Consider the following 13205-nt stretch of genomic DNA (forward strand, 5'->3'; position numbering starts at 1 on the left):
GGTAGGGTAGGTGGATGGGGGTCTAGGTGCTCTCTCCCCGGAGCGAGAGAGGAGAGAAGAGGTTGGAGGAGCAGGAGGGAGCACGAGGGACAAGGCACGGAGGGGGGCCGGTGCCCCAGTCAGGGGGAAAGAGGGGAGGGGGTGCCGTTGTTGGGGGCAGCAGCAGTGGGTGGGGGACTTTACTCCTCCAGCCCTTTCGGGTGCAAACAGTTCAAATCCGGGGTGTCTTCATCACCCCCCCCCCCCCGCCCCCCCACTGCAGATGGAAAAAACAGTCTGAATTTACTTCACCCCCCCCCCCCCGCCATCCCTTTCAGGCACCGACCTTCTGATGATGAGGGCACCAGCCCAACCACTCAGTCCCTAGATGTTGAAACGTGCAGTCCTCCCTCCCATAGATGGAAAGAAAAAAGAAAGAAAGTTACTCCGTGTCCTCTCTCCCTCCAGGGAGAGAGCACCCTCCAGTGGATGGACGGACGGCAGGCAGGTAGGCCAGACGGCAGGCAGGCCAGACAACAGGCAGGCAGGCAGGCCAGACGGCAGGCAGGCCGGCCAGAAAACAGGCAGGCAGGCAGGCCAGACGACAGGCAGGCAGGCCAGACGACAGGCAGGCAGGCCAGACGACAGGCAGGCAGGCCAGACGACAGCAGGCAGGCAGGCAACAGCTCACCTTCCTCCCCCTTCCCACTTTCAGATGCTGGAATGACCAAATTAACATTTCTGCCCGGTTTCGAGCCGGGGACCTTTCTTGTGTCAGGCAAATGTGACAACCACTTCACTACAGAAACAACCTCTCTGATGTTGGAGACAGGAGGAAGTTTCAGTCTGTCTGAAGCTCAATCTTCATTCACACAAAGCCCGCGCTCTGATCAGCTGGAGGACCAGAGTCCTTCCGGTCCTCCAACTCTTCCTATTAATCAACACCTCAGAAGGTCAGGGGGTGGGATCTGCCCTGCAATGCGCAGCTTCCCCCTCCCTTGGACATGCGCAGTCCCGGGCCGGGGGGAGGGGGAGATCACCGAGCAGCTTCTCGCTCTGTCCGGAGCCGCCAGCCGGTTGCCTGGAAACCTTGGCTCGATGTGGTGTAGGGGGAGGGGAACAATGGGTGGGGGCGGGGCTCCCGGGTCCGCGCGCCCGGGCCTGCGCACTGCGGAGCACAGTGATTCCTATTGGCTGATTCAGGCAGGACTCCATTGTGACATCACAAAGGGGAAGTTGGCCAATGATGATGTAATTTAAACAATGCCTGAGATCACTTCACTTCTTGGTCAGACCCCCTTTTCAGTCCAGTGCTACTTGGAGTTTACCGTCAATTCAACAACTATTGGGTTACAAGTCCCTCACAGTTCTGATCACAAATTTATGATAAAATAATTTAAACAATGGATGAGAACGCTTCTTAACTAACTGCTGACCACTGTTTGTTGATTGGTCAGACCCCCTTTTTACAGATTCAGGAATCTCAGCCACTGAACACCAGCCGGTCCTGGAATAAGTTTAATTCTAACTCATTCTGAGTAAATATTTTCACCAGGTCCTCTGTTGGGGCCCTGCTAAGCAGCTTTAATGGTTCATGATTGCAGAAACTGAGCAGTCACAGGAATGTGGTCAAGATAGTCATGTCCCACAATGCCTCACATTCAATCTGCTGTCCGTCAATTCTAACAGAATATGTGGCTGTATGTAGCTGCCTCGGACATGGTCAACCCCAACACTGCCTTCCTGAACTGCTATCATGCCTCAGGTGTAAGTACACCCACAGTGCTGTTAGGGAGGGATTTCCAGCGACACATTCCACACTTCCTCTCGACTGTGGGTGGATACGAGATTGGTACATTTCATTCAACTGCACTCAAGCTGAGTTATTCAAATCCCTTTATTCTACGTGACAATATATTCATGATTTCTTTAAAACAGAAATTAAACATTCCCATTTGATTTCAGGTATTAACATATTCTGCTGGTTTGTTCTTTATTGTCAATGTCAGGCTGGGGTTGTTCCCCTTGGAGCAAAGGAGGTTAAGGGGAGATTTGATAGAGGTGGACAAGATTCTGACAGGTTTAGATAAGGTGGACAAAGAAAAGCTGTTCCCATTAGCTGATGGGACAAGGACGAGGGGGACACAGATTTATGGTTTTGGGTCAGAGATGCAGGAGGGATGTGAGGAAGAATATTTTGATGCAGCGAATGGTAATGACCTGGAACTCGCTGCCTACGAGGGTGGAGGAAGTGGAGACAATAAACAATTACAAAGGAAATTGGATGGGCATTGGGAGGTTTCAAACAGAAATAGTGACTCTGAACTTCCTCACACCCTGTCACTCTGTGATCCGTGTGAAATCTGAAACCAGGTATTCGCAACAAGACTCAAAGAGCATCAGCCACTGGAGACAAAGTCGTGAGACCGGCCAGTCCAGCAGAAAGAAACCCTCTGACCCTCCCCATTGACCAACTGTGAGAATGAACAAAATGCAGTCCTGGATGTAATTGAGAGCAGAAACAATAACAGCAGAATCCAACCCCTGGAATCACTCGTGAACTTTTTGGTGTCTCAACAGATGGGATGAAAGACTGAATATCTTCTCACACGCAGAGCAGGAGAACGGTCTCTCCCCAGTGTGAACTCGCTGGTGTCTCAGCAGCCGGGATGAAACTTTGAATCCCTTCCCACACTGAGAGCAGGTGAACGGCCTCTCCCCAGTGTGAACTCGCTGGTGTATCTGCAGGTCAGATAATTGACTGAACCCCTTCCCACACTGAGAGCAGGTGAACGGCCTCTCCCCAGTGTGAACTCGCTGGTGTCTACGCAGGGTGGATAAATGAGTGAATCCCTTCCCACACTGAGAGCAGGTGAAAGGCCTCTCCCCAGTGTGAACTCGCTGGTGTGCCTGCAGGCCAGATAACTGACTGAATCCCTTCTCACACTGAGAGCAGGTGAACAGTCTCTCCCCAGTGTGAACTCGCTGGTGTCTCTGCAGGTTGGATAACTGACTGAATCCCTTCTCACACTGAGAGCAGGTGAATGGCTTCTCCCCAGTGTGGCTGCGCCGATGAACTTCCAGCTCTGAAGGGGCTCCGTGTCCCTTCCCACAGTCCGCACATTTCCATGGTTTCTCCATGGTGCAGGTGTCCTTGCCTCTCTCTTGGGTGGACAATCAGTTGAAGCCTCGTCCACACACAGAACACGTGTCCAGTCTCTCCCCGCTGTGAATGGTGTGATATTTATTCAGTCTGTGTAACTGGTTAAAGCTCTTGAGTCTGTGAACTGGAAGACTCTCACTCGAGTGTGACAGTGTGTTGGTGCTTTTCCAGTCACACTGATGTTGGAAATCTTTTCAAACTGACAGACCAGACAACAATTTCTCCTTCAAGATACAAAGGCCGATGATATTCAGGTCCCAAGGAACATGACTCTGTCAGATCCAGATGTGACGTTTGAGATTTCGGCCTGTGATTCCTCTTTCAATATCCTGTAAAACAAGTTTACAGAGGTCATCAGTGTCAGTGCAGGATAGAAATTCAGAACAGACAATTCTAGTTTCTACGGAACATTCTTTCCTCTCTCCAGACTCGAAACATTGGCTGTATTCTCTCTCTATCTGGGGGATAGCGTGGGAAATGATGCTGTGGTAGATCAGCCAATTCTCAATGAATGGTTGAGGCAGTTCGATGGGCTGAATGGCCAACTGCAGCTCCTGTTATGATTTCTGAGTCGTGGACATGAAGCAGTGAGCATGGATCTGTCAATCAGCCTCAATCAGCACCTTCAGGAGAATTGGGAGGGTGAATATTAGATACAGCAGAGTGAGAATGGAGGGAGAGTGTGTGGGATGGAGATTCACAGCTTTTGGGAATGAGAGGGGAAAAAATGTTCATGAGAATCATAGAATTAATACATCTTATCAACCGTCCGAGCCTTCACAATGAATCTCTCTTCTCAGGACACTCTTATCTCTGACTTGTCTGTGCTGCTCGCAGTCTCACAAAGCAGCTGCCTGTGTGTTGACACAAGGGGCCCTGCGAGGCAAGTTTCATGCTCCATGACTGTGTCTTTAATGACTGAATAACTATCGGAATATGGTCAAGTCAGCTAAACCACATGATGCTTTATATTTCGGTTAGTAACTGCCCATTTTGTTAACATAGCACATTTGGATATATAAATATATATAAAAGCAAAATATTGCGGATGCTGGAATCTGAAACAAAAACAGAAAATGCTGGAAAATGTCAGCAGGTCTGACAGCATCTGTGGAGAGAGAATAGAGCCAACATTTAAAGTCTGGATGACCCTTCATCAGAGTTCTGACAAAGGGTCATCCAGACTCGAAATGTTAGTCTATTCTCTCTCTATAAATATATATAGGACAGCTGCCTCAGCCTTGGCCCACTCTAACACATGCACGAAGCAGGGCTGACTGTGTGGAAATGCTCAGATTGAAGTTTCCTGCCTTCTCTTTAACAGCGAGTGAAAATGTTTATCGACTTGCAGACCTTCAAAGGAGTCAGTGTCTGCTATTTCAGCATGAACAGGCTAATCTTCACCGACGTAGGCCCCAGAACATTCTGCTTTTCGGCCTTCACCAGAGGGTGAGCAAGACCAGATTTCTCCAGAACAAATACCAAAGGTGAGATATGGGGATATGCTATGTAAATAAAAGATTAGCAGAAGTCAATTTTGAACGCGAAAGGGCGAAAAGCTAGGATTTAATTGGCGAATATGTCCGTCAATGAAGGATTAGAAAAATTCCTGGTTTCTGATTTGCTGTAATTGACTATTATTGCCAAGTTATTTTTCTGTAACATCAGAACCACTTGCGGGACAGCTGCACAGGGTTTCTCCTTGTGCACAAGTCATTAAAGGCCCCACATTGGATTGTGCGTGGTGTCCAGTGCTGTTTGTACTCAAGTCGACTAAGAATGCCTAAAGTTGCTGGTACCCAGGATCTCTGATAACTATCCCTAACCGGACCTTGACTATCCAAAGGTTGGCCAGAATCCTCTCCAGTAACTTACCCGCCACTGTTGTCAGGTTCACCGGCCTGTAATTACCAGGCTTCTCTTTGCAACCCTTCTTAAACAATGGAACAACATTAGTCACACTCTAGTCTTCCAGAACTTTGCCAGTGGAAAGGGATGAAGCAAATACTTCTGCAAGGCCCTCTGCAATTTCTTCCCCAAGTTCCCCAAACTCCCACAAGATCCAAGGATGCACTTGATTTGATTTATTATTGTCACATGTATTAGTATACAGTGAAAAGAATTGTTTCTTGCACACTATCAAGACAAAGCATACAGTTCATAGAGAAGGAAAGGAGAGAGTGAAGGATGTAGTGTTACAGTCATAGCTCAGGTGGACAGAAAGATCAACTTAGTGCGGGGTAGGTCCATTCAAAAGTCTGACGGCAACAGGGAAGAAGCTGTTCTTGAGTTGGTTGGCACGTGAGCTCAGACTTTTGTTTCATTTCCCCAACGGAAATAGGTGGAAGAGTGAATGTCCGGGGTGTGAGGGTTGATTATGCTGGCTGCTTTTCCGAGGCAGCCGGATGTGTACAGAGTCAATGGATGGGAGGCAGGTTTGCGCAATGGACTGGACTTCATTCACAATCCTTTGAGAAATCCATTGGTGAGAAAAGCATGGATGTTAGGGAACTTGGGGAAATGAATAGTGATGTCTTGAGGAGTGTACATATAACAGAGAAGGTGGTGCTGGAAGTCTTAAAGTGCATCATGGGAGATAATTCCCTGGGACCTGATGAAGTGTATCCCAGGACATTTTGGAAGGCTAGGGAGGAAATTGTGGGTCCCCTAGCAGAGATATTTGAATCATCGATAGTCACAGGTGAGGTGCCTGAAGATTGGAGGGTGGCAAATGTTGTGCCTTTGTTTAAGAAGGGCTGCAGGGAAAAGCCTGGGAACTACAAGCCGGTGGGTGAGCCTCACATCTGTAGTGGGTAAGTTGCTCGAAGGTATTTTGAGAGACAGGATCTACAGGCATTTAAAGACGCAAGGACTGATTAGGGACAGCATAGCTTTGTGAGTGGAAAATCATGTCTCACAAATTTGATTGAGTTTTTTAGAACGTAGAGTTTCAGGTCATTACCATTCGCTGCATCAGAATATTAGTATTGTTTCTGAAAATTTCATGCATTCCCTCTTGACTTGACCGGACATCTATTCATTACCAACTTGAGTTTCGCTAAATCCCTGTCTCAGCTGAGGTTTCTAGAACTTTCATTCATTCCTTTATTTTCTTTAGACTTGACTGTCAGTGTCCCTCATTTAACCCATGAAAAACTTTGGTGTATATAAACCTCTGTCCTCTGCATCAAGTCCCACACACTCACCCATCACCATGTCCTCACCATGGGGCTGCAGTGGTTAGCACTGCTGCGTCACAGTGGGTTCAATTCATGGCTTGGGTGACTGTGTGTGTGGAGTCTGCACGTTCTCCCCATGTCTGCATGGGTTTCCTCCCACAGTCAGAAAGGCTTGCTGGTTAGGTGCATTGACCCGAACAAGTGCCGGAGTGTGGCAACTAGGGGAATTTTACAGCAACTTGCTGTGTTAATGTAGGCTAAGCCTACTTGTGACACTAATAAATAAACTTTAAAACACTGACCCACACAGGCTCCTGGTTAAACAACTCAATTTAAAACATTGCATCTTTTTTTGAAAATCCTTCCATGACATTATCGTTCCCTATTTCCAGTCACACAGATGCTTGAATCTTTTTCTACAGACACACTTACAATCAGGTTCTGATGAGTGGAGTGACTCTGGCAGGTTTTGATCTGATGTCTGGTTTGAGTTTCCCTTCAAATTTTGTCATCAAATTTCCTGTAAAAAAAGATCATCACTGTCAGTCAAGAATAGAAATTAAGTGAGAAACATTTCTCTTGGGTTGAGTTTTCTGTGTGTAAATCCTCCCCTTCTAACTCCCTGTAAAAGGAGTTTCCAAAGTCCATCCCTGTCAGTCCAGGAGAGAAATTCACAACAAACTCTCCTCCTGCTGGCAGGGAGAACCGCGCATGCGCACTATTGCCCATCGCCCCGAGACAGATGGTCTCCGTCAACTCGGGGCCTCCAACTCGGCATCTGCGGTCGCGGACTCGAATGGTTGGAACGCGGCACTGAGCAGTTATTATTCGGGTTCTCCTGTCTCCACTGGGTGCTTATGAACCCTCTCCACCCACCCCGCCGCCTCCATTACCCTCCAGAATAAGCCGTTTCCCTGGAAACCCGGAGCCGATATAACTCCCTTGCTGCTGCTGCGGCAGCAACATCCACTGCGCATGCACTTTAGATCTACAGTACGCATGCGCAAAGTCTGTTGTAAGTATAGATCATATTCTGATTCACTGTGAATGCTGGGTAAGATAGCCACCATTGAAGTATGTTCTTGCATAAAAAATAATTATGTATTCTGATTCAATTATGACTGAAGCCAAAGCACCAAGGTATAAAATAAAAATAACTAACACAGTCGCGAGCTCTGTCCTGAGTTTAATCAATGTAAGAAGTCTCACAAAACCAGGTTGAAGTCCAACAGGTTTATTTGGTAGCAAATAAACCTGTTGGACTTTAACCTGGTGTTGTGAGACTTCTTACGGTGCTTACCCCAGTCCAACGCCGGCATCTCCACATCTGAGTTTAATTAATAGCTGAACAAACGTCTGCATCTGAAGATGAACTCCTTGGAGTGTCAGCTGGTGTAACGAGCTGATGATTTACCATCCACCCTCTCTCCACACACACACACACACACACACGGACTTGACAATAAGAATGAACTCATGTTTGATCAAATCCTTTGAACTTTGAATACACGAATGAATACAAGAAGGTTCACTGTCTAAATCTCCTTTATCATAAAGCCTGCAATTTGGATGCAAGCTCCTCCTTTAAATGCTCTGTCGTATGAAGTGTTGCCTCCAGGCAACAATATTTCCTGCAATCCCAACTGTCACCTGTGGTACCAATAAACTGATGCTATCGGATATTTTTGGCCACATCTAAAGTCCTGGAGCGCCATCCAGTGGAATCCAGTCGAAAGCCTCTTCCTTTCTATGCAAATATTGCGACATGATATTTTATAGAATGATTATTAATGCTGGTTTATTATTACTGCTCTCTTCTTATCCTTTCTTCTCCCATTTGGAACTGTTGCTTATTTGCATAACGTCTGCGATTAATGGTTTCAGGTTGCATTCAGTGTCATAATGCGTGTTTCTTTTATTCATATAGGGCTCTGTATTGGGACCTCTGCTGTTTGTGATTTATATAAACGATCTAGAAGAAGGAGTAACTGGGGTGATCAGTAAGTTTGCGGACGACACGAAACTGGCAGGACTTGCAGATAGTGAGAAACATTGTCAGAGGCTACAGAAGGATATAGATAGGCTGGGAATTTGGGCAAAGAAATGGCAGATGGAGTTCAATCCAGATGAATGCGAAGTGACGCATTTTGGTAGAACTAAAGTAGGGGGGAGCTATACGATAAATGGCAGAACCATAAAGGGTGTAGATACGCAGAGGGACCTGGTTGTGCAAGTCCACAGATCCTTGAAGGTGACGTCACAGGTGGAGAAGGTAGTGAATAAGGCATATGGCATGCTTGCCTTTAAAGGACGGGGCATAGAGTATAAAAGTTGGGGTCTGATGTTGCAGATGTATAGAACGTTGGTTCGGCCGCATTTGGAATACTGTGTCCAGTTCTGGTCGCCACACTACCAGAAGGACGTGGAGGCTTGAGAGAGAGTACAGAGGAGGTTTACCAGGATGTTGCCTGGTATGGAAAGGCTTAGTTATGAGGAGAGATTGGGTAAACTGGGGTTGTTCTCACTGGAAAGACGGAGGATGAGGGGTGACCTAATAGAGGTGTATAAAATTATGAAAGGCATAGATAGGGTGAACAGTGGGAAGCTTTTTCCCAGGTCGGTGGTGACGTTCACGAGGGGTCATAGGTTCAAGGTGAGGGCGGGGGGGGGGGGGGGGGGGGAGGTTTAACACGGATATCAGAAGGCCGTATTTTACACAGAGGGTGGTGGGGGCCTGGAATGCGCTGCCGGGCAAGGTGGTGGAGGCGGACACACTGGGAGCGTTTAAGACTTATCCGGATAGCCACATGAACGGAGGGGGAATGGAGGGATACAAAAGAATGGTCTAGTTTGGACCAGGGAGCGGCGCGGGCTTGGAGGGCCGAAGGGCCTGTTCCTGTGCTGTATTGTTCTTTGTTGTTTGTTCTTATATGAATACTTCCATCTTTCATAAAGTTGTATTAATAATTTGTTGTGAATAGAATCTTTTCATCGACCCAACCAGCAAAGACTCATAACAACTAAAATGTATGTGTGTGTAGTGTGTGTGTGTGTGCTTACTGGTTATCAGCAAAGCGTGTTATTAAGTCCAAAGGTTAAGCACAGATAGAATTAAAACCTCTCTCTACAATCTGGTGTCACATTATAGGACAGGTATGGTATAGGTGTGATGCAATACAAATCTCCCTCTACATTATCCAATCACTCAATCCCAAAGTCAGTAGAGCATGCGTTAGAAAAGAAACGGTCGCCCTGACCAACGTGAGACCTCCCGATCTTGGGGAAAGTACGTTGAGATGGGGAGTCAGACCACTGAAGGTAAAAGTAAAAGAGAGAGGGAGGGTCGGCCCTTGGCTGCGTGGGGCGGCAGACATGATGAGTAATAGAGATTCGAGCAGAAAGAAACTTTAATTTTCAACTGGAACCATTCAGAGAAGGTCTTCTGAACTCGCATGCTGGCCGTTCATCCTTCTCTCTCTGAAGTTGATATGACAGGTCAGCAACTCAAATCTCAGGGCTGAACTCCAGGACATTAGAATGAAAAGATCTCAGATTCAGGAATGTCGGAAAATACAAAGGACCAGACCAGAATCCCCAGGAGATGCTCATATCATCCACAACCTGTGGAAGAACATGGTGAGATGGAGGTGGATGGAAAGGCCTTTAACCCTATAATCCACATTTAAATTAGACCTACCAAAATGAATCATAGAACATAGAACATAGAACATAGAAAGCCACAGCACAAACAGGCCCTTCGGCCCACAAGTTGCGCCGATCACATCCCCACCTCTAGGCCTATCTATAGCCCTCAATCCCATTAAATCCCATGTACTCATCCAGAAGTCTCTTAAAAGACCCCAACGAGTTTGCCTCCACCACCACCGACGTCAGCCGATTCCACTCACCTACCACCCTCTGAGTGAAAAACTTACCCCTGACATCTCCTCTGTACCTACCCCCCAGCACCTTAAACCTGTGTCCTTTCGGAGCAACCATTTCAGCCCTTGGAAATAGCCTCTGAGAGTCTACCCTATCCAGACCTCTCAACATCTTGTAAACCTCTATCAGGTCACCTCTCATCCTTCGTCTCTCCAGGGAGAAGAGACCAAGCTCCCTCAACCTATCCTCATAAGGCATGCCCCCCAATCCAGGCAACATCCTTGTAAATCTCCTCTGCACCCTTTCAATGGCTTCAACATCTTTCCTGTAATGAGGTGACCAGAACTGCGCGCAGTACTCCAAGTGGGGTCTAACCAGGGTCCTATAAAGCTGCAGCATTATCTCCCGAATCACCTCCCGAATCATCTCCAGAATCACCTCACATTTATCAAGGTTAAACTCCATTTGCCATTTTTCAGCCCAGCTTTGCATCCTATCTATGTCTCTTTGCAGCCCTCCACCTCATCCACTACTCCACCAATCTTGGTGTCATCAGCAAATTTACTGATCCACCCTTCAGCCCCCTCCTCTCAGTCATTAATAAAAATCACAAAGAGCAGAGGACCAAGCACTGATCCCTGTGGCACTCCGCTAGCAACTTGCCTCCAATCCGAAAATTTTCCATCCACCACCACCCTCTGTCTTCGATCAGACAGCCAGTTACCTATCCAATCGGCCAACTTTCCCTCTATCCCACACCTCCTCACTTTCATCATAAGCCGACCATTATAAAACATATATGCTCATATTTTAAATGTAATTCATGTATTGAATGAATTATTGTTCATTTCAACCAAAAGCAAGTCACTGTAAGGTATGATGACAAATCGAAGAGTTGAGAGTCAATGGCCTGGGAACCTTAGTAGTTGCAGAATTAATATCTGAAAGTTTCTGGCGAGGGAACACATTTTGCAACTTTATGAATGGGGACATTCAATGTTTAGACATAGAACAGATCGTACTGGGACTCAGGATCACGTGTCTATCCAGTTTTGGAAATGAGCCGGTGGGAATGTTCATTTTGACCTCCTCACACAGAGATACCTGCCTCGTGAGTTTTATATTGTCTGTAGTTAACGACAGTATTGGTCATCTCAAATTATCCCACAACATTAGTCATAATTTGGAAATTTGCAATCGATGATGTGCTTATGTGAAATACACCTCATTCTCTTGGTTTCACCCCATGGTTTGCACATCTGTTCTGTATGTGTTCTCTATCTAGCTTGTGGTTTGCCTGCCTGGGAAGTATTTCATCGGACGATATATAGAGAGATACACTCTTAACCCACGCTGCAGCGACACTGACAGTGTTTTTAAGGGACAGTGTATAGGAAACTATCTTCTGCCACACACTGTCCTGCATCGGCCTCTAATGAATGAGCCTTTTGCTGTCTAGAATTACCTGAAACTCGTCAGTGACAGACCAGTTTATGCGTGAAATCACCGCGGTTCTCCTCATTATTCATTCATTCTGTATCTGGATTTTATCATAAAAAGGCAGAGATGAAGGTGTATTTACACGGATGGGTCACTGGGTGGCGCAGTGACTCTTTCACGAAAGGGCATTGAGTTCAACCACATCCCACATATGACTGGGGAAAATCCCTATCTGGGAAAGAGGGGAAACCGTGTAATAGGGAAAATGGGGCGGAGTTGATGTGTTTTGGAGAACGGAATTAAGCCAAGCCAGAGTTGGTTAAAATTTCATTCAATATTTATTTTAAAAATTCAGAGAATATTTTACAGCAACATTATTTTTTTAAAGTTAGAAAAGTGAACATAACGATCGAGCTTCACATTGAGAACAGAACAGATGCACAGGGAATCCGTCAGTATCTGTACATCTGTTACATACACCAGAAAGAGAAAACAGGACCTTAATAGAAAGAGGAATTATCAAATGTGAATAAGGAATGAGAAAAATTTCTTATTTCTACATGATCTTTAAACTACGGGGAAACTATTAACCACAATTACATTATAACAAAAAATGCCTCGTACATTTCACACTGAAAACTGAATTAACGTCTATGATTGCCTCAGTTACAGATTCAGAATGATAAACTGAGAGAATTTTACTGATAGAGTCACCGAGAGCAGATATTGTATTTGATCCACACAGAGATCTTGATAATCAGCTGCAGGAAATCTGCAGCTTCCAAAATTCAACCCATCATTTGATCTGTAAAAGAAAGATACAATAATGAAGCAGATGTTGATGATGCGGGACGTTAATGTTAGAGTTTTTAATCAGCGAAACATTGAGAATTTTTTTCAAATCCATTCTGCCAGTTTGAAATGTGAGTGAATTGAATCATCTCACCTTCACCAGAGTGACTGCAGTGCTGTAGAAAATGCTCAGGAAGAACAGCACGATGAATGTAGAAGCGGTTGTCCAGATGTTGCTGTTATCATCCCCATTGTCGTCAATCCAGACGCGGTCGGTGGAGTCTAGGGGACGGAGACCAGGAAGTGAAATTAGATTACTTTATTTATCCAGGTGATCTTATTGTTATTTTTATGTGCCCCGTTCTCCTTTTTAAGCTGTTCATTTAATCTCGAATTTAATTTTCAATGTGTATCTACTGTTAAATTCAGGACACTCAGTAACCGATCTCCGTAACTATTTTCACACCTGATCTTTATTGATATTCCTTGGACAGTCCATGTCAGAAAACACTGAAGATGTTTAATTGAGTATCAGTTCATTTTTGAACTATTTGCCACTATCCCTTATTGAAGAATGTTATGACTGATATCGAGGAACGTTCACTGATCAATGATTGTTTTCACAGATGGTTACTGATCTATAAACTGTAAATGTTGTTGTTTAAGACTTGGGATGTAATTTCCGATCTGTGCTTCTTTATGGTGGAAATAGATCATGAGCTTAATTCAGCTTCTCAATGTGTTTGTCTGTTCATTGTACATTTGGAGAG

At 45.7% G+C, this 13205-nt stretch overlaps 2 protein-coding genes across 2 annotated transcripts in view; one reads left to right on the top strand and one right to left on the bottom strand.

The window, feature by feature from the left end:
- The window catches only part of LOC144483842 (uncharacterized), a 156762-nt gene that overhangs the window by 8660 nt on the left and 134897 nt on the right, over positions 1–13205 (top strand). The gene's annotated exons all lie outside the window — the stretch shown is intronic.
- Positions 1860–7298, bottom strand: LOC144483840 (uncharacterized). Its single transcript, XM_078202402.1, has 3 exons — positions 7215–7298; positions 6754–6841; positions 1860–3471 (listed from the first exon to the last, which is right to left on the bottom strand). Exon 3 carries the CDS (start codon positions 3118–3120, stop codon positions 2530–2532), a length of 591 nt encoding a protein of 196 aa, XP_078058528.1. The 5' UTR covers positions 3121–3471; positions 6754–6841; positions 7215–7298; the 3' UTR covers positions 1860–2529.

The sequence above is a fragment of the Mustelus asterias genome, unplaced genomic scaffold (genome assembly GCF_964213995.1).
Source record: "Mustelus asterias unplaced genomic scaffold, sMusAst1.hap1.1 HAP1_SCAFFOLD_79, whole genome shotgun sequence".
NCBI classification, from domain to species: Eukaryota; Metazoa; Chordata; class Chondrichthyes; order Carcharhiniformes; family Triakidae; genus Mustelus; species Mustelus asterias.